This window comes from Myiozetetes cayanensis, unplaced genomic scaffold (assembly GCF_022539395.1).
Source record: "Myiozetetes cayanensis isolate MyiCay16 unplaced genomic scaffold, myiCay2020 scf15, whole genome shotgun sequence".
Lineage (NCBI taxonomy): Eukaryota > Metazoa > Chordata > Aves > Passeriformes > Tyrannidae > Myiozetetes > Myiozetetes cayanensis.
In genome coordinates, this window is record NW_026087159.1 from 5980316 (window position 1) to 6000831 (window position 20516).

At 47.4% G+C, this 20516-nt stretch overlaps 1 protein-coding gene across 3 annotated transcripts in view; it reads left to right on the forward strand.

Moving 5' to 3' along the window:
• Positions 1 to 20516, forward strand: part of GPC3 (glypican 3) — a 145206-nt gene that overhangs the window by 87237 nt on the left and 37453 nt on the right. For all 3 annotated transcript variants that reach the window (XM_050310780.1, XM_050310781.1, XM_050310783.1), the window contains exons 5-6: positions 1608 to 1733; positions 12826 to 12946. In XM_050310780.1, the coding sequence (XP_050166737.1) occupies positions 1608 to 1733; positions 12826 to 12946 (247 nt within the window). The remainder of the gene's footprint in view (positions 1 to 1607; positions 1734 to 12825; positions 12947 to 20516) is intronic.

Below are 20516 nucleotides of genomic sequence, written 5' to 3' on the forward strand. Positions count from 1 at the left end.
TTGAAGCGCCTCTCTGGTCTGTGCAGGAGGCTGTGGGCTGAATTCTCACACTTTGGAGGGGCTTTGACTCAACAAACTCCTGTTTGTTGTCATGGACAGTGACAGACTGGTCAGTGTTTGCAGTTCACGTGCAGGATGTGCTGTGGTGGCCAGAGGGAGGACTTGGGTGGCCCTCGGCCTCCGTGGGCTGCAGCTCTGCTTGCGGGGGCTGTACCAGTCCCAGCAGGGCAGGAACAGGCTCCCTGGCAGTGAAAAGGCAGCGCAGAGCACAGGCTCCTTCGCGGCTTCTCCTTGTGTCGCCTGCCCCCAGCTGGCTGTCGCGGGCTTCTGCTGGAGAGGGAACTCCACGGAATCCCAAAGCAAAGAGGGACAGAGGGAGCTGGGCACCCCCTCCGCGCACCAAACTGCCTAAGCTTGCAGGGCAGCTCCCCCCAGCTGGCAGGGCACGGAGTTCCCCCACTGTGGCACCCAGGGGATGGCCCTGAGAGCGCTCCAAGTGCTGATTCCTCATCCTCCCCCAAGGGAGGAAGGAGGCTGAGAAATAAACTTTTGCCAAAGGAGAAAACATGCTGAAACCAAGCAAGGAGACTGAGGACAAGTCTTACTGCCTTCAGTCCCTGCTATTCACATTATCATACTTTTAGTGCCATTTACCTGATTAAATCTTTTGGTGTTTCCTGGTGACAACTGCTGAGTGTCCCCAAGGGGATTGACCTGAGCTGGAGGGATGTCACATACCACTCCCACAGCCCCTGTCCCCTTTCTGGCAGCTGTCAGAGTCCCTGGGGTCAGCCTGTGTTCTGGCATCTCTGGACCACTGCTGAAGATGATCAGCTGGGGACAAAGGTCCTTGGTGCTGGCAAAGGAGGGTGCAAGGTCAGGGTGCAACCTGATTCACATCCCCTCTGTCTGGTACAAGCGCTGCTCCTGTGGCTCTTCCTGCCTTCCTAGGGCAGAGCCATTTTGGTGAGTGTAACCTGCCCCTTTGAATGCCCACTGTGGCCCTGTGTCCAACCCAGGGTACACCTTGAAGTCGTGTACTTCTGGTGGTACAACATGAGACACAGTGTTACCCATGTGTACAGGTTTGTGCTGAGAGTACCTGCTCTGGTCTGCCACCAGAAATGCTACTTGCCTTTGCAGGGATGTTGGATGGCCAATGTCAGGCAAAGTCCCTGAAGGGCCTCTCTTGCTTTCTGCAAAGTGGAGAGGACTGCTGTCAGCCTGAGCACTTGCTGCTCAGATGTACCCCATGTATTCATGACCTCAGCCCCTGACACCTCTCCTTAGGTGCCATAAGAGTGCAGAGACTGTGTCTGGCTTTTGCCTGCAGCACGGTTGGGCCAAGGTTCTGCTGCCCCACCATCCCTCCCCTTCACCAGCAGGTTTTGCCCTAGAAAACACAGATTCAGCCTTTGACTCACTAACATCAGGGGACAATGCAAAGAGCTACTTGAGGTCAGGAGCAAAACTGATGCTTAATGCTTTATTTGCACTCAGTTGCTTTCGTGTTGTGTTTTTGTGATTACTTTAGCTGGTTAAAATGCACCAACCCCATCTTCTCTTCCTCTTTTAACTGAGCATCGTTTCCCCCCCCTTTCTTCCAGGGAACTCATTGCGAAGCTGAAGTCTCACAGCAGTTTTTACAGCAGCTTGCCAGAGTACATCTGCAACCACAGCTCTGCGGTTCAGAATGACACCCTTTGCTGGAATGGACAAGAAGTTGTGGAGAGGTGAGTCACATCTCCCTTCCCTCCCTCTCCCCATCACTGCTTATCTCTTTCTCACCAGGTACCTGAGCAGTCTGTGACCAGGACACTACTCACTCTCTAAAGAACCTCGAGCAGAGCAAGTGTCCAGCTGTGCTGCAGCTCAGATGGATGTGCAAAGTCTGCATGGAGAGAAGTGGTTGTGTGCTGCTCTCCACTGAGTTTTCTGCTCAGTGAAAACCCTGCATCCCTGACTGGTTTAGGTCAGGGTGGGTTGGCAGCTGTGGGCCAGAGACAGGAGAGCAGCAGCAGCTTGACACAGCCATGCTCCTGTGGGAGGGTGCACCGCAGTGCCAGGGATGGCTCCTCTGGGGCAGCAATGAAGGCATTGCCACCATGCACAGCCTGGGGTGGGGATGTCTCCAACCGGCTCCGTGCAGTGGTAGCAGGGCAGCGTGTTTGGCATCCCCTGCCCCACCCAGGGAGGGACAGGGAAGACCACCTTGTTGAGTTTCTCCTTGACATATCTCTGTGCTGAAGGAGGTCAGGACCACTGAGCTGTGTTGGTGCAACTGCTGCCATCTGACCATCTTCCCACCACAAAGCCCTGGCTGTCCTCTCTGGACCGAGCCACTCACACCAAGGTCCAGCTCATGCACTGGCCACTTTTCCCTGCCCCATTCACTGGTTCTGAGGATGTTCTGCTGGTAGCTGTGAGATTAATGGAGACAGGCAAATGCAGAACTTATAGCATAATGGGGAAGGAAGTGTTAATAGAAATGGAAATTTTTCTTGCAAAAAATGCCCCTTGGGAATGTTAAATAATGTGGAAATAGAACTTGGAAATGTTTTTTATAATTATACATAAATCTCCTCTAATCACCTACCTTTGCAAGGCATCCTTTGCTATTAAGTAGTTTGCATAAGGGAAGAAACAGAAATAAAATCAAGAAGTGGTGAAATGTTGAGATACTAATTATGACTTCTTGATCAGTAACCTCAGGTGGTAATTAGCCTGTACTTGCAATACTGACCTGAAACACTGAATAGACCAAAATAGCATCAAACTCTAGTTTGAAAGAAAATGACTCAAGCATCTAAGATCACACGCTTAATAAAATGAACTTACAGTGCCTAAGGAAAAATGTGTCCTCTAATGGTACCTATTTCTGGAAAATCTCGCGTTTCTGTGCCTAACTGAGAAGTTCAGTTGGGGGGAAAAAAAAATTATTTCAATATTGTCTCACTGGCTGTTAATTACAGCTTTTCAAGCAGAGCTATAAACACTGCAGCTCTGGAGAGGAAGACTGAGGGTGAGGTCTTCTCTTATGACAGTTCACTGGGGCCATGGCCAGTGGCCCGGGTCCAGGTCCAGGTGATGCCACAGCTGGGTGAAGTGGTAGCAATGGAAAGGTGCTGAGTCCAGATCTCCCCTCAAATGTTAAGTTCCCACCTTGTGTTTTTAGCATCTGCAGCTGTAACGCTTCCCAGGGTTGGCCCTCTGCTCCATGGGCTGAGAAAGTGTCTCATACCTGGTGGTGTTTCTGCCAGTGAAACTACCAGGGAGAACTCAGCTAAATGAAGCTGAGCTAAGGTGATGGTCCAGGGAGCTCCCCTTTCAGGACCCATTTGCAGAATGTTTCAAACAGAAGCAAGCATGTAGTTAAAATTATCTCTAAAGCCAATTGCATTGCTTCATGCAGAGTCAAACCTGACTGCTTCACATGCTTGAACTTCCCAGCCTAGCATCTGTTTCCAAGAGTCTGGGAGGATTCCTGAAAATCAGGAGCATTTAAGGTAACAATGCTCAAGTACCCCAAACTGCCAGTTCCTTTATTTCAGTTTTTTCCCCAAGAGGGAGCCAAGCAGCTGTTCATGGTGTGGGAGCTCTTATGCAACAGCTCTGAGAATGTGTGTTAAGTGCTGGAGTGTTTCTGGCGTGGCAGCAGCAATTCTCCTGCTGGACTGGTGTTTTGTTGGTCATCAGTCTCCATGTTACCACTTTTTGCGAGAAGTTTGGTGTGTTTTGAATATCTAGTATTAATTTCAGGGTACTGGCCTGGTAGTTGCCCCACACATGTAGTGGTTCCCAGAAAGAAAGGTGGCAGAGGTGTGGTAGGATGGCTCCTATGACTGGAGTGTTGGAAGGGAGGGATACAGGCTCTTTAGAAAGGACAGGCAAGGGTAGATGTCACCCTCTATGTGAGTGACCATCTAGAGCACATGGAGTTCCTGGGAACGGATGGAGGGCTGACCCAGTGGGTCAGGATTAAAGGGAGGGCAGGGACAGGTGATATAGTCAGGCTCTGCTTCAGGCCACCAGACCTGGAAGACTGAGTGGATGAGGCCCTCCCTCTATGGACAAACAGGAGCAGCCTCACATTCACAAGCCCTGGTCCTCATGGGCGGCTTCAGCCAAGCTGATGTGTGTTGGGGGACAACACAGCAGGGCAGGACGTTCCTGGATTGATTAGAAAGCACCTGCTGAAGCTGCTGAAAGTTTTGCAGCATCAGGTGCAGACCAGGGGAGAGTGATGTTTTGGCTGGATGACGTGTTTCCATGTGTTTCAGTGTCTGGTGCTGAGCAGACGATGGGTAAAACTGCTGGGGCATTGCAGTGTTGGTGTGAGCATCTACATAGACATGTCTAGGATTTGGTGGCATTCCTGTAGGGTTTGTGGTTATTTACCTCTTACGTCTTGAATGCAGTATCCAAGCATTCATTAAGTTAAAGAGGGGCCCTGCTGGTTTCTCTGTTTTCTGATCTCTCTGTCACAACAGAATTTGCTAGTTATTCAAAGCCTTTTTCCTATAACATATTAAGTCATGCCTGGAATAGCAAATTCACAGCCCCTTGCCAATGCTCTCAAGTACTAAATAATACCGACAATGTGTATCCTGTTATTTGACGCAAACAGCCCCTTCTGCACCCCATGCTCCTCCTCTTGTGGTTTTTCTGAATCAGTATTTACTCTATCCTGTTTATGCCAGTGCTTTGTTATCCGCAGACAGTGAGAATGTCCCTCCTCCCCACGGGCCGGACACGCTCAGTGCCTTTCCACTGGGTCTCATTTCCCAATTTGAGCCTTGAACCATCCTCTGCCCTTAACTCCCACTGCCCTGATTGAAGGTGGAGTGTTTGTCTGGGGCTTCAGTGCAATGCAGCAGCTGGCTGGAGTATTTCATCCTGCTTTCCTCCTGACACAGCAAACCATTTCTGTGCAGTCCTGTTCAGACTCTGCTTTGCTTGTTGCGGCAGTCAAGGTGCAACTCTACTTGTAGAGTTATGTTCTTGTTTCACCCCTGGCTCTGAGATTTCCCACTGATGGGGAAAGGTTATGATGCACTGGTTGCACTCCTTGCCTGGTGCAGCCCCTTGCAAGCCCCCTGAGATGAGAAGCTCTGAGAACCCACTTGACTGAGAGCTTTCTACACCTTGGCTTGTGGTGGCGTTGCCATGCAATGTGCTCTGTTGATGGATCACTCCTGCTTTGTGTATTCCAGGCTTTTTAATATGATTCATCCCTCATTTTCTTTTACTGAGTGTTACTCTGTGATCCTATGTGGTCGTTTACTTCTCCATGTTGCACAGTGTAATGGCAAGAATTCATCCTCCTTCCTGAGGTGTTGTCTTTGGGTTAATAGTTTGATTGCCATCCCTATTGTGGATTTAGGACATGGTGCCTTGAAATAATTGCTTGCAAACAGCAAGAACTGTACAAGGGAGGTTGATTTTTCTGGTCAGGCAGAGAAATACCTTTGTCTTTTGCTGTGCTGTTGCTGTGTGGTTGAAGAACATAAGCCAAAGAGGGAAGAAAAAATAAAAGGCAACACATTCTTGCTTTTCACACTTTTCAAAGTGTGCAAAAACACATTGTGCTTTTATGGGGTGCCAGAAAGAGTCACAGCAAATGCCACACATGGCACATTTTACCACTTGCTAAGAGCTTGTTGAGGGGTCACAGTGCTTGAGTGTTGGTGGTAGCTGGAGCCCAGACCTGCTGGATCTTCCTCTGTCTCTTTACATCCCTGTACACCTCTTTGCAGCTTTCCTAGGCTCAATTCCAGGCAATTCCCTGAGACAGACATGTAGACAGGGTGGGTGTGCAACAGCTTAACGCTGCCTAAGCGAGGGTTTCTGTAATGCCCCTCCTTGCCTCTGTTTGTCTTCATGCCCCCTCCTCTCACCAGACCTCATGCTGGTGGGGTGAGGTGGGGAGATGTTGTCCAGCCTCTCTTACCCTTATCTCCATTCAATGTAGAGAAAAAACAGAGAGTGATTCTTATCACTGGAGTCCTGACTGAATAATTAGCTCATTTAAAGCCTTCAGCTTAAATCAAGTAGGTGCTAAGATATAAAACTCACCTCAGTTCCTGTGGGAGCTAGGCATTGGAATCTCAAAGGTGATTTGAGCCTTATATACAGTATCAGGGTTTTGCAGCATTTAGTACTAAAAGCCTATTAAAATCTAGATTCTCAGAGTTTAATAATCTGCTTACACGAGTATATTCCTTTCAAGCTGTTCTGAATAGAATGACAGCAACATCTGCCCACTGCAAAACTTGTAAGCACATTAAGCATTACTGTTAGATATTGCCATTTCCAAATTTCTCAAGACAAACGTGTACATTAATCTAAATCACCAGCATAGCTCTTGTTCTCTTTGTACCACTTCAAAATTAATATATTTTTAGCACCTTGCCAAATCTCTTCTTCAAGCTAGAGTCTCAGATTTCCCTGCTGTTGCCAATGTACCGTGGTTTGTTTTAATCATACAAATCATAAACAATGAAAGCACAATTGGAAGCAAGGCAGAAAAATGAGATTCTGTAATTGGAACAAAGGAAATTCCATGCCAGCAATAACCCTTTAGTTCATGAAGGGTTTGGTTATTTCTGGCAGTACTGCAAAATATCTGATACAATGGAGTCCCCAAAGAGGGGGGCTGTATAACTTTTCAAGCCCATAAAACACAGCTTTGTAGTAACTGTAAGCTACAGTGAAAGGATAGTAGGCAAATTCTGTGGGTTATTGAGTGGCCGTAATTGTTTCCAGAATATTTCAGAAATGAAGATCATGCATCTTCCTCTCTTAAGCCTGCTACCTCATCTCAGGTTTGGCCCATTTTTCCATATCTCTTTGTCTTGACTTTAACTGAAATAAGAATGGAAGGAGAGTTCAAATTGTCTGCAAACTCCCATTGTTTTCCTATGAATATTATAGTTTTTGCTGTCCCTTCTGAAGTCCCATCTCCTAGAACCAGGTGATTACCTGATACCTCGTGTTTATAACCAAGCTGTCAGCTGAAGGACACTTCCCTTAGCAGAGAACTGATACAGCAGGATCTGAGAGGGCTGTCATGGACCAGGCTTCGAGGTGTTGATATTTGGAAATGCAGCAGAAAATGGCTCCTTTTTAGTTAGGTGAGAACACTCCCCACTGAGAGTGTTGGATCCTCCTGGTTGCTTTTGAAGCAGCTTGTTTGGAGCTGCTGGTGGTGTAAATTGACTGCGGCATCTCAAGCTCTGCAGGGACTGCAAGGAATCACTGTAAACAAGCAAATGAGTGCACGTTTCAGGCCAGGAAGGCACCCAAGAGCCATACACCCCACCTCTCTCCTGCCACTTGCACCCCCCTGTAACAGATGCCTGCATATTGTCAAGGGAACACTCACCCCATATGGAAGAGGACAGCTGGGGATGGGATGACTGGTATGATTGACCAGGTTACCTCTGGACAGTCTCTCTTTAGAGAGGAAACTATCAGGGGAAGAAGTTTTCACCTCTTCTTGGCGGCTTGTGGGCACATCTAGGAGTTACACCATGTCTGCAGGGCAGGATGAGTGGGTTGGAAACAGCTTTTCAAGCCTTTTGGCCCCCACTGCTTGCACTGCTGATGTGACACGAAGGTTGTCTCACTAAAGCAAAAGTTATCAGGGCCAGAGAGTAAAATGTTGGCTTCACCACTGCAGCCACCTTTACTGACCCATGAAAACGAGATGGAGATAAGACGTAGGTTCCTGTCAGGAGTGTGGAGGGGAGAAACTTTGCTTTACTTTGCTTTCTCCGCTTTTACGTATCTTCTTGCCTTCTGTGTGGTGAGGACTCGGTGTCACCAGTCCACATGGTCTACAGTAAGTCATGTCTTGAAATGCAGAGCAGCAGCCTTGTGGAATTGCAGGTGCTGGGAATGCTGCTCTCACAGGCTCGGAGCTCTGCTATTACCTCCGGTGCAGGGAAACCTCTTCTCTGGCACTGTAGTCCTGTCTTGTAGCAGTCTGTGTTGTGTTTGTCCCCCATGCACTCTCTCAAACAAGTATGATCCAGTGAACATGGATAGTAGAGGAAGAGCCTGCAGGGGATACCACGCTGTTTAAATCGTGGTGCTGTGTTTGAATAAATAATTTGCAACTGGAAGGCAGGCGTAAATTAATTGTTATTTGAATGACATACTTACTTTCCTTTTTCTAAAAGGTGTAATTCTTTATGTTTGACTTCCATGATTACTTTCTCTAAATCACACTTCAGGCATTGCAGTAACTCATCTCAAAGCCTAGCATGGCAGAGTAGGATGAACACACGCTTTAAATTCATTGCCATATATTTAAATAGCATTTGTCATCCTGCCTTCTTTGCTCTGAAATGAAAGCTTGGAACGAGCTGCATTTGGTCTGGAAAGACCAAACATTCACAGGAGACATTTGTGGATGGTGGGGAGAAAAGGAGGGGAAAATCCCTTAATTTGACGGCATACTTGGGCATTTATGGCTGGTGGATGAGAAGGAGCAGGAGGGGTCTGTAGTTATGCCATCCCCACAGAAGACTTCAGATTGTTGGTGTTTTCATTAGATGGTTGTCTTGAAAGTAGTTTTTACTGAGGGCCACTTATCAGCACATTTTAAAATGTGACATTTGTTCTTGGAAAATACCGGATCCCCCAGCAAGAGCCCATACCCAGGGAGCCCAGGCAAGGAGATGCTGCTGACTGACGTCGAGACACGTCAAAGAGGAAAGTATTTTGGGCTTTGCTTATGAAGTGGAAGCCAAACGATGCTCATGTTGCAACACTGATACCCCTTTGGCACAGGGACCCCCGGGGACCGTGGGGTGGACTTTATCCACTGTGCATATTTGCTGTTCCCTGTTGATATCAGTGACCATGGCAGAGGTATGTGATGGGTATCATGGAGTGGCACAAGTGTCTTGCAGAAGGGCTGTTTTATTGGCATAAGTTGAAAGCAGCTTGAGATGGCTCTGAGACTTTCCCTTTTCTGCACTGTGACTGGAGAACATGGGAGGAAGGTGCTGCTTTGGTTTTGTTTTGCCTGCGAGCCCACCAGCCCTGCAGCAGCTTGGAATGGTGGGGGTGCAGAGGAGCCAGCGTGGGGCCTGTACTGGGACCCCCATTCTCGAGCTTGTTGGGGCCTTGAAAAGCATCTCTCTGCCATATTAAGGCCCGGCTGCTTGGCCCAGGCTGCAGGGAGGGGTGCCAGCTGCCTTTTCCAGCTTTTCTGGCATTTCAGGAATGCAGGTCGCTGGCTGAAGCTACATTTCAAAGCTTTTAACCCTTCGGTTGGCTGCATCCTGCGTGCCTGAGTGTGGCCACCCCAGAGAGGGGCACAACCGAGGGGAGCTGATGCCTGAACACACCAGGAGGTCTCAGGTTGGCCATGAAGAGGCAGTGTGTCCCAAAACATCCATGCCACACAGCACTATGTCTCTGGCTGTTCGGACTTAGCGTGTTTCTGTGTGTCTCCTTTTTTGTCATTCATGCTCAAGGATGTGCAGCTTGCACTGCCCACTGCCTTGCTGCTTCAAATGATAATTGTGTAATGATGCAAATCGTTCATTTTGGGTCTAGTACATACCCTTGTACCTGGCCAGGTGGGAAGCACCAGGTGGTGACGCTTTGTTTCTCCATCATAGTTGTTTTAGAGACAGATCCTTCTGCAAATGCTTTGAGGTTGCTTCCTTCTCTAGTAGACTTAATCCCCTGGGAAGAGTGATCTGAGGTCCTCACCAAACTCCAGTAGAACTTTTTGGAGAACAATTTCAGTTTTTGGACATGAAGTTACAGAGTATAGTACTATTGTAGTGATGTGTTCCTCCTTTCTGTACGACAGAAAGGAGCTTAGGCTACAGAGATTGTCTCTGGCAACCGTTGTATGGATTTCAGAAGGGATTTCACTCACTCAGACCCAAGCTATTGTGTTTCTTTATATAAAAGTGTTTAGGAAAGATGTTGTATTAATTTAGGTATGCACCAAGTGGGCTTGGTCCTGCTCATGCTAAAACCTGTGTGAGTTTGCTTGTTAAATTTCTGAAACCACAGGAGGCTCTTCAGCAATGCACTTTTGAGTTCCATTAATGTTTTAAATTAAATTTACGGTGACACCAAAGGCAGTAATTTCTTTGGCATCTAAAAAGTCATGCATCTTCTGGATGTTTACATCCAGTCTCCAGGTGTGTTTGTCAGGTGGGCACAGTGGCAGTAAGGGCCTGTATGAAAAACAAGCAGCAGGGTTAATGGTTTGCTGCTCCTCAGTGCTTTGTTCCCCTGCAAAAAGTTCAGCCTAAGTATTAGCAGAGCCAGGCAGGTCCGTGCTTGCAGCAGCAGCAGCCTCTTCCCACGAGATGGTGCTCGGAGCATGCGGCCAGGCTGTGCCAGGAGCACAGCCCCTTTCCTGGACATGGGCTTTGCAGGCTGGCACCCAGCCTGGCTTGCTCTGGCCCCACTTCTCCCAGTCCCTAAGCTCTCAACCTACAATAAGCCTTCTAACTGGACGTGTGAGGGCTTTTCTGAACTGGGAACTATTGTGTCTCAGGTAAAGCTGTGTTTTGTGCCTCACAGGATAATGCAACTATTAAAAAAAAAAAAGAAGTATTTTGCAAAATACTGAGTCCTACCAGGAGGCCCCAGCATAGGGACAGGTGTAGAGAGCAGAGCTCTGAGTATGGTGCTGGTGCTGAAGTGCAGGATGGTAGGCTGAATGTGCAGGCAGCTGCTCCCATGTTGAGAAGCTTGTGGGGCTTGGGGAGAACCAAGTAGATGTCTCTGCTTTGCAGTGACACTTGTACCTGGACAAAGTGTTTATGCCTGGAAACAGGAATAAACATGGGCATAAACACATAATAAACAACATGTGCCTCTGTTGTAGGCACACACACCTCCTTCTCCTGTTCTTTTTCATCTGTCATCTCTTTCAGGGCAGCATCTCACAGGCTCATCAGCCATCAGCAGAGCTATGTATGGGGAATGCCCAGCACTGGGGACCCAGCTGGAGATGCAGAGCTCCTGACCATAGAACTCCTGCCTTAGAGTGGAAGTCAGGCTCACTTTTGTATTTTACATGATGTGAATATTTCAGGTCAGGGGCAGATTCCTGCTGCACCAGTATAGATTTGAGGTTGCCTTTGCATTCCAACATGTCTGAGTCAATCTCATTCCTAATTTAGAGTTTAAGTAGAGCATAAACCAAGCCCATGTGTCCTTGAAACCCTCAGTGTACCCTGACAACTCTTGTGGCCAAATGTCCCTGTGCCTGTTGCTTTCTACACTAGCAAAGCATCCTCCCTGAGTTGGCCCCACCATCTCTCCTGTCTCTCTCCCCTTCTTCAAATGCCTGCTAAAGTCCTACTCTCAATCCAAAACCTATGTGAAATGGGCCGACTGTCATTGCCCAAGCTTGCCTGGCAGCGTGGGGATGAAGGATTAGCTGGGCAGGGGAGCAGGGAGCTGACAGACAGGGAGGCAGCCGCTAGGGTGGGAGCTGGTAAAAGACGTGATATGTAGGAGATGAGTGCAGAAAGGAATATTCATCCTGCTTACCCACGACACTGGAAAAACAGATGTACAGTAAAGCAGACTGGTGCTGGTGTTATCTCGGTGATCTCACTTTCGTAGGCTGTGCCGGGGTTTGGCAGCGCCTGTTCTGGCTGACAGTTCTTGGAGACGAGGACTTGTTTTGTGCTCAAAGAGTACCGTGGCCTGTCACTGGGGCTGTGATGAGTACCAACAACCCACAGCTTGAGAAGGCACCTGTGTGCTCTGTGCCACTGCTGTGGCTGCAGCAGGCAGTGCTGGCAGCCGATTGCTCTGGTCCTGAAGCCGAGTTTGAGGTTGGTGTGGACGTGCTTGTCTCATGTCTGGAGCATCATGAGCTGTTACCATGCGTTCCTCTGCAGGCAAGTGAGCAGCAGCCCCTCTGTCCCTCTTCCCCTCACTTTTATTCCTCTGATAAACTTGGCTGTTCCATAAATCTTGCAGCAAGTGAATGTGTATTTCTTTCCTAATTGCCAGTGAAAAAGCTGAGTGCGGGGTTGGCTGCCCTCCTCTGCAGAGTTGCCCTGGCAGCTTAATCTGCTTTATGGGGGCTTTGCTGACTTGAATGGTACCTGTGTAAATGAAGGTACCCCACGGTGCAGAGCCCAGCACCTTGCCAAAGTCAAGGTACGTTCTGTCTGAGCAGCTACTTTGATCCCCAAGGCTGGATCTCATCAAAGACTGAAATCAGGATTGTTTGACAACACCTATTTTCCATTAGCAATGTTGACAGCATTAATTATATTCTGGTGCTTTAATTCTTTATTATTGAAATCACACATCAGTGATAGTCATTATTTTGCAAGGGGGTTGATGTTATGCTAATCAGCTTGCTGTTAACTGGGTCATCCCACTCACTTTTTTTTTGGCTGTGGGCACAACACTACCACTCTTGTACTGGAGTCTCTGTGGTCTGCCAAGATTTATTTTAAACAAACATGAGCAAGCCAGAATTTCTGAGCCAGCTTTTTTAGGACTCTTGGGTGCAAGTCATGTGAAAATATTTATCCCTGTTGTATACTGTTTAACGTCTTCCTTGGTTACTAATGGACTGGAAAGGAGTTCACTGTCCTCAAGTGATACAACTACATCATCTTGCTGCTTTGCAAAGTCAGAGCAAAAATTTTTATAGGAATCTTCTGCCTTTTCTTTGTCATTATTAACTGTCTTGTGCTTTCTCTTTTGGAAAGGGATGATGCTTATCTTGGGATTTCTTTTGTTTTTACTGAACTTTAAAGATCTCCTCTGTATTAGCCCATCACATCACGGTCTCCTCTGTTCTCACTCCTACAGGTACAGTCCCCAAATCACAAGGAACGGAGCAAAAGCTCAGTCTGGCAACCATGAGGTGAAGATGAAAGGTCTGGAGCCAGTGATCAGCCAGATTATTGACAAGCTGAAACACATCAACCAGGTTTGTTGCAGACGTGCCAGCAGGGATGGCTCCAGAGTGGGCGGTTTCCAAATCAGTTTGGCCTCCCCCACACTTTCTTTGGGCTCAGCCAGACAGCCCAGGGTGTCTCCATCTTCAGCAGCTCTGTGCAGAGCCCTCTGTACGGAGCCACTGCCACCTCGGCCCTGCACAGTACCAGGCTTGCAGGGCACACGTGGCAGGTCCTGTTGGATACATGCTGGTGTGATTCTCTGTGGGTCAGTGGGAGCTGTTGGGGTACATGCATTGCAGCCTTCTAGGGCTCAGCCTGTGCCTGGCCGATGTCTGGATGCATCCCTGCAGTGTGCTTCTGCTGGGCATCTGTCCCCTGCACAGAGGAGGACCAGGAAAGATGGAGCTGCCGTGGTCCCCCTGAGCACAAGGTGCTGGCAGGGGCTTGTGTGGCACATGCCTGATGTCCCCTCTGGTCAGAGGAATCCCCTTTGGTATTGGTCATGGCTGGCAGAAGGGATCACCTGTTTCTTTGCTGTATCTCCCTGGACATCCACTCCCAGCAGCTGCTGGGGCAAGTTACTGTTGAAGGGGGAAATGGCAGGGCTGGATGAGATCCTTTCTGCTGGGGAGGAAGCTTCCTTCCCACTGCCTCAGACCTGGCATCCTTCCTGGGACAAGCAGTATCTTGTCTCTACCCATCATGCCATACCAGATTAGGTCTGTGAACAAGCCCTGCTGCTGCCAGGAAATTAGGTGGCACCTCTGTACAGTGTTCAGCTTGTGGCTGTCCTTCCACAGAACTCTTCCACAGCACTGCCTTGGGCCAGTGGGCTGGGGTCCAGCTCTGGACATTGCTCTCCCCTGTCTCTGTCACTGAGTATGGGACGTTGCAGTAACTCAAAGAGGGGATGTACCTTGGACTTGCTGCTTTACTGGGACTTTACAGGACACACGTTCAGGTGGAAACACAGTTAATGCAGCTGAGCTGCCCAGTCTCTCCTGAGAGAGCTCTTACCAGTGGGGGACCTTGTTCAGGGTCTCTCTGGCATGGTGTGGGCAGCAGCTGGGTTCCTGGGGTTAAGCTCAGCTTTGCTTCCCGGCCGGGTGGGCCGTGAGGGCTGCTCTGTTTGGAGTTGCTGTCTTAGCAACTTTTCTGCAAACCTCTGCTTTCCTGCTCCTGCCACTGCCAGGGACTGTTTTCATAGCTGTTCCCGGTTTAACCCCAGTGCCCTGTGATGCAGGCACGCCTCATTAGGTGCTGTCTGGGAGTGGGATGCAGCGAGGGATTTGGGGTCCCCAGGAGCGCCCCAGCACGCGGGAGCTGATGGGGACAGCGGCCCTACAGCCTGCTCTGCCTTCCCACACGGCTCCCCGTGCCGAGCGGTGCCATCTGCCAACAGCCCATAATTACTGAAAGGGGAAGGGGGGGGAATAGCATAATCAACTCCCTATTAAATGGGATAGAGGGCAGGCTTCAACCTGCAGGTGATAATGATATTTTGCCGTTCACAGTGAGAAAGTCGCACTGAACAAAACATGGTTATTAGTGTACTTGAAACTGCTGACATAAAGTGGTTGTGAAATGCTGGCTGCCAGACTGGGTCAAGTTAGGTCTTTGCTGAACAGCTCAGGCTGCTGAGGAGTGGAGATCTGTGGAGTGGGAGACCCTGGGTAAACACTGCTGAGCCCTATTCAGCTGTTTGCAGCAGCAGTGTCTCTTGTCAGCTGCTGCTCAGAGAAAAATAGTGGTGAGGGGGTGAATATGGTCTCCTTTAGTTGTGATCTCTTTCAATGCTTCCCCTCCTTGGCTTGTAGGATCAGGTTGGAACATATTATGGGGGGGCAGGTAAACTCTTTTGGTTTGAACGGTGGAAATTAAGAGTCTGAAAAATATTGAACACTCTTTGTAAAGTTGTGTTTGAGAAAGAGGAGGAATTGAGAATAAAATCAGGAGAAAATGGGAAGTGATTTGTGAAAATTAGTTATGAAGCTTGCTCAGAAAGCTGTGGATGCCTCATCCCTGGAAGTTCAAAGCCAGGTTGTATAGGGTTTTGAACAACATGGTATAAGGAAAGTATCCCTGCCCACGGCAGAGGGTTGGAACTAGATTATCTATAGGGTTGCTTCCAACCCAAACCTTTCTGTAATTCTATGATATGATTCTGTTCCTGTGGAGGGCCTGTAGTCTATGATAAATAGCTTATAAATGGTGAAAGTAACTGCAGAGGTTACTTAAATTTGGGATTTGGGATACCAGAACTCACCATCACACTTATTTTCTTGACCTAAGGAAGTTTTGAGCTCTCTTTCACATGTGGAATGCATCTTGAATGCCAAAGAGTAGGAAATGTGGAAGGAGCCGCAGCTCTGGATGAATTACAGTTGTGTTTTTCAGGTGTTGGCTTCAGATTTGTGAAGCAGTGGGGACTCCTGAGCTGGGGTGGGGTGAAAATCTCCTTATCCAAGCAGCTCAAGCCAACAGTGGCTTTTAAGGATTTTCCAATATCTAGGATTTTTTGGGGGAAAAGAGCGTCTTTGTAGTGCTCAGAGCTGTAAGCCAGATTCCCCATGTGACTACCCGTAAATTGTGAATCTAGTGCAATGTTGTGGCTTCCTCACAGTGTATTGTTAAGAGATGCAGCCTGGATTTTGTGGGTGTGGGCAGACTCAGAAACCGTGCTAGTTGGTGCAATTCTCGTAGAGTCCCAGAGATTTTACTTGTAGGTTTTTGCTAAAATGTCTGTAATTTGCTGATGACTTGGCTTTGCTTTATTCCAGGCTGCTCACACTGTTGAAAATGTCTGCTTTCAGCAGTTCACCACATTTTCGAGCTTGCTTGAGTTTGGTGAATGTGTTGTGTATAGAAATCGTGCTCGTTCTTTAGTTCATGTCTCCTCAACCCAAATCTAGGTAAATGTGCACACATACACATGAGAAATTCTCATCAAACATTTGCAGTTTGAAAGGAGAATGGGGTTTGTGCATTAGAATTAAACCTGTGGGAACTGAAAGGAGTGTAGAAAACCTAACCCAGAGAGAAGGGAAAGTGAAAGTTTCCCAGATTGATATTTTTTTTTTGGTTTGAGCACCTTCTATCAAGCTGAAATAAATAAATAAATGAATAAAGCACAGTGCCTGAGTAGTGTGCTGTCTCAAGTCAGCCCTTTCTAGATGAGTCACCCTCAGTGATGCCTATTCATTACATCAGACCATTTTTGTTTCACCCAAATGTGTGATTGTGGCTGATGCTATTTTTTCATGTATTGGTGGTTGAGATGGTTTATTATTGCCATATTGGAAGTAGATTTTTTTTCCCCAGTTCTGTTAGATGTCTACCAAGTTTTGATTTGAGTTATTTTTGTTGTGTGCCCAGAGGCATGAACAGCCCATCCATAAATATTAGCATTGTTATCTCAGCTGGGAGGCTAAGGGTCACCTTCAGGAAAATGAGTTGGAATTGGTTCCTAACTTTTATTTCCCAGAGTGGATGGGGTCTGTTTCTAGCTAGAAGGGTTTTCACTCATCCCACACGTAAAAGTATATTGAAACTGAAAGGTTGTTCAGTGTCAGTGCAAGGTCTTGCTCAGTTTTTTTGTGACTCGGAACCGTCCTTAGGCAGAAAGCTGTGTGCGAGGTGAGCTATTTCCTCTGGTCATGCAGTTTTCCTCCCACCACTGGGAGACATTTGGATGGCTGACAGATGGGTAAGAGCTTCAAGTTTTAAGAGATAAACATGGAGTTGGGAGCTGTGGTGTCCCATGCCCCACAGCCTGGGAGCTCTGCCACATTGGTGACCTCCTGTTGATCATCCTCATCCATGAAAGGCTCTGGAGGGTGGACCTGAGTGATGCTGGTGTGAGGATAAAGCAGGGATCTGTAGGACCAGATTGGCTGATATGATACTCTTGGTCTTCCCTCCTGTCCCTGTCTGTCCTGAGGTGGCTTTTGTGCCCTCTCCAGTGCCCTGGGGGCTCTGACACCACTGCAGCAGATGCTTTACCCCATCCTTAGTGCAGTTACCTCCTTTAGCTTGTGCCCAGTTCCAATCCCTGTTTATGTTTAGTTAAATCCTGGTGTGTATCATAGTACTGTCTCGAGGAGGAAGAGCACAATTTTTTAACAAAAGGAGGGAACAACCACACCAGAAATGAATACTAAAATCCATAAAAGGAAACTTAAGTGGGGGAGATGTGTCTTTACAAAATTGAATGGCCTGGAAACATACTGTACATTTCCAGACACTCGAGTTAAGGGCTCATTTAGAATTTTTCAGATATACTGGAGTTTGACAGTTCTTTGGTTTCCACATCAAACAATGTGTAATTTATTGCCCCATATAGGGACTGTGTTTTTATCATATTGCATATTCTCTAGCCAGAAATCTAACTACCATATAAGCTCTTGAAAAAATAAACCCTTTGGGGATGGGAATCCAGGCAATATGCTTTCACAGACCCTGAGAAACTCCCTTTGATTTATTTCCTTGGAAATAAGGGGAAGACACGATTTCTTGGAATGATGCAGCTGTTCCCCCAAGCAGGGTCTTGCTGCCTTTCTTCATGTGCTCGGTGTAAAGACCTGGGCCCTGTGGTGAGCCCCATGTGAGAGACCCTCACGTTGCTCTTCTCAGGGTTTACAGGAGGATGGGAACAAAAATTCAGAGATTTTATGAGGCAGTAAAACACAGAGCTATAGCTGGAAGGGAAAACCAAAAAAAAAAGCCAGGAGGCTCAGAGGTGCGACTGACCGAAGACAAAATAGACTTGAAGTTTGCATTAAAAGCACAGCCTGGGCGTTTCCAGAGCCATGTTTGAAGCTGGTTTGATCAACCAATATGTCCCATATTTGTTTGTAGGTTTAATGGGCTGTTTCCCGGCGGCCTGGCTGCTGGGAGAGGGCATGGTGGAGGTCACCCAGAAGTTAATTTGGAAAGAGGCCAAAAGGCCACAACTTGATTGAATCAAATGTAAACAAAATAGGCCTGGGAACAGTGTGATGCCCTTGTGCCTGATAGTCCCTTGCAACCCCTTTGCTTAAAATACAGAGTGTGGTGGAGCACTGGGGACCAGAGAGGAGGGTCTCACCCTGCCACGGGGGAATGATGCTTGGGGAGGCAAAGGGACCCAGACCCTGCTCAGGGCATACAGGAAACCTGCAAACAGGCTGCCGAGTGGGGCAGTGGGGGCTCTCGGGGCATGGGGCAGCCGTGGATGCTCCCAGGGGAGACATGAGGTCCTGGGAACTCACCTCACCAGACCCTGACCTGGGTGGCTCAAAGTAGGGAAAACTATGAAGTTTATTATGGGAGAGCCTGGGGAGGTAGGGACTTTTCAGGAATATATTTCCTCTTCAGAAAAATCCATGACTTTGACGGATTTGGTGGAACAGCATTTCCCTGTGCCTGCTAGGCTCTCTGAGGTTTATTATTCCCACTGTATTTTAATTCCCTGATCAGATGAAGCTGCATAATAATTAGAAAAATGTGCACACTTCCAGATTGTTGAATAATGTGATACACAACACTAATCACTTGAAAACACAATATTTAAATTGCACCAAAGCAAGTCACTTTTGGCTCCTTTTCCACCTTTAAATTTGATAAGTTAACACTACAATGTCTGAAGTGCTGTGTATGTGCAATATAATCTATCAAGTCCTCAAAAGAAATGTTAATAAATACAATAATTACTTGGACATGCCTTTTGTTCACCATCATTAAACAGTTTGTAACAATTAAAATATTAAAACCACATGTTGTTGAAAAGCAACCAGACATTTCAATTATTTCTTACTAAGGCTATTAAATAAAATGACAGAAGATTTTTATTTTAATGATAAATGCATTTTGGAATGGATCAGTTAATTCTTCTTTACTACACAAAGTAATCTATAGCTCCACCAAGTCTAGGCCTGGTATTTAAATACTAATTCCATCATCCTTTTAGCTGTGCCCCAGCTCCCGTTAACGTGCTGGGTAAATGCTCTCCTACTCTGTGCAAGAGGTATGGACAGGATTTTGCCAGGGCAGTTAAATCAGGGGATGTATGACCCTTGGTGATGAGAACATAATTAAATTTGGAGGTATCTAGCTGTTGGGTGGCTTTTCAAGCCCAAACCCCTTCTTCCCCTCTTCAGGAAGAGCCGGCGCCTGCCCACGCCAGATATTGCCTGGGACCTGTCGCAAACCCCGGGGCTTTATCGGGGTTGTTGTAGGTCAACTGCTGTATCCACAGGTCACCCAAATGAGTTTTCTTTAACAGCCAGAGATTGTTTGGACCTGCTGTGTTTGCATGCCTGTTTTCAAACAGAGGTGTATCCTGGGCTGTGTTTGCTGGAGTTTGTTGCCTGTTTTAACCATGATCTTGCCCTACACAGAAGGAGTGTGAGGGGTGCACAGTTAAGATCCACGCTGTGCAGTGACATTTTCAGTAAGGAAAGGACAGTAAATAGGCATTTTTCAGGTACTGCTCAAGTGACAGTGAATCTGTGCTGAGGGCCTGAGCATCTCCTGTGAGCTGTGGAAACCCAACAAACCCTGTCTGTTACTGACCTGTTGGTTTTGCTGATGTTGGTGCCAAAACATCTGGCAGTATCAAAAGTCCTCACATCAAACAGTTCAATAATTTATTGTAGGCTTTTCCTCAGCACACCCAAATCCTTTGGTCTACAGCCATACAGTCCTTTTTCGGGGGGGTAAATAATGGGACTCCAGAGCTGTCATTTCTTGAGAGAAGATTCAGTGTTTTCTTGTCCTTCCTATTTTCATTTGGCCTTTCCACGGCAGTGAATTTCAGGAACACACATGGGAAGGCTGAGAAAGGTGCATTCCTATGTGAAGCCATATATCTCCTTTATTGCTATGGAAAAGGAACATCTCACCTGTGCTTCCTTTTTGCTAATCCCACCTACCTTTCCAGGCATGGTGACTCCATGGCTTTCCTGGACAACTCATTCCAATGCCTAACATCCGTCTCCTTGGCTTTTCTCTGCAAGACCAGGAAGCTGCTGGGGCTGAGCTTGAATGGGTAGCAGTTTTGGCTGGTTTCCACACCAGTTTATTGTCTGGCTTCCATAACCTTTGGGTAACATAAATAGCCTTTTATCACTCTCCTTCCCTGAAATTCCCTGGTTGCCCTGGTCTTATGCATGAGAAGGGATTCAACTTTGTCCCTGTGGCTTCAGCTCCCGCAGGGAGGCAGGTGCCTCAGGTGTGTCCTGCAGGGACCAGCGTCCAAACAATGCTGTGGAAATGAGCTGGGGAAGAAAACAAATGAACACCTTTAAAGGGGATTTATTTGCTTTTGTGTCTAAAACATGCAGCTGATGCACAGTGATGCCTTAAAATAAACACCAGATATCCTGTACCAGTGCTGGGGTTTATCCTGTTGTGAAGGAAACAAACCTAAAGGAGTCCTTGTGCAGCAAACCCCAGTGTAAGTGGAGCCGTGATACCAGATTAACAGTTAATTACAGTTATTCTGGGCCTCATTAATTGTATCAAGTGTCACCTGTGCTGTAACTCAGGCTGTAATTTAATCAGTAGATGTCTGAGGTAGGTGTCCTCCCCGATGGTCTCAGTAATAAAGGATGCAGCTCT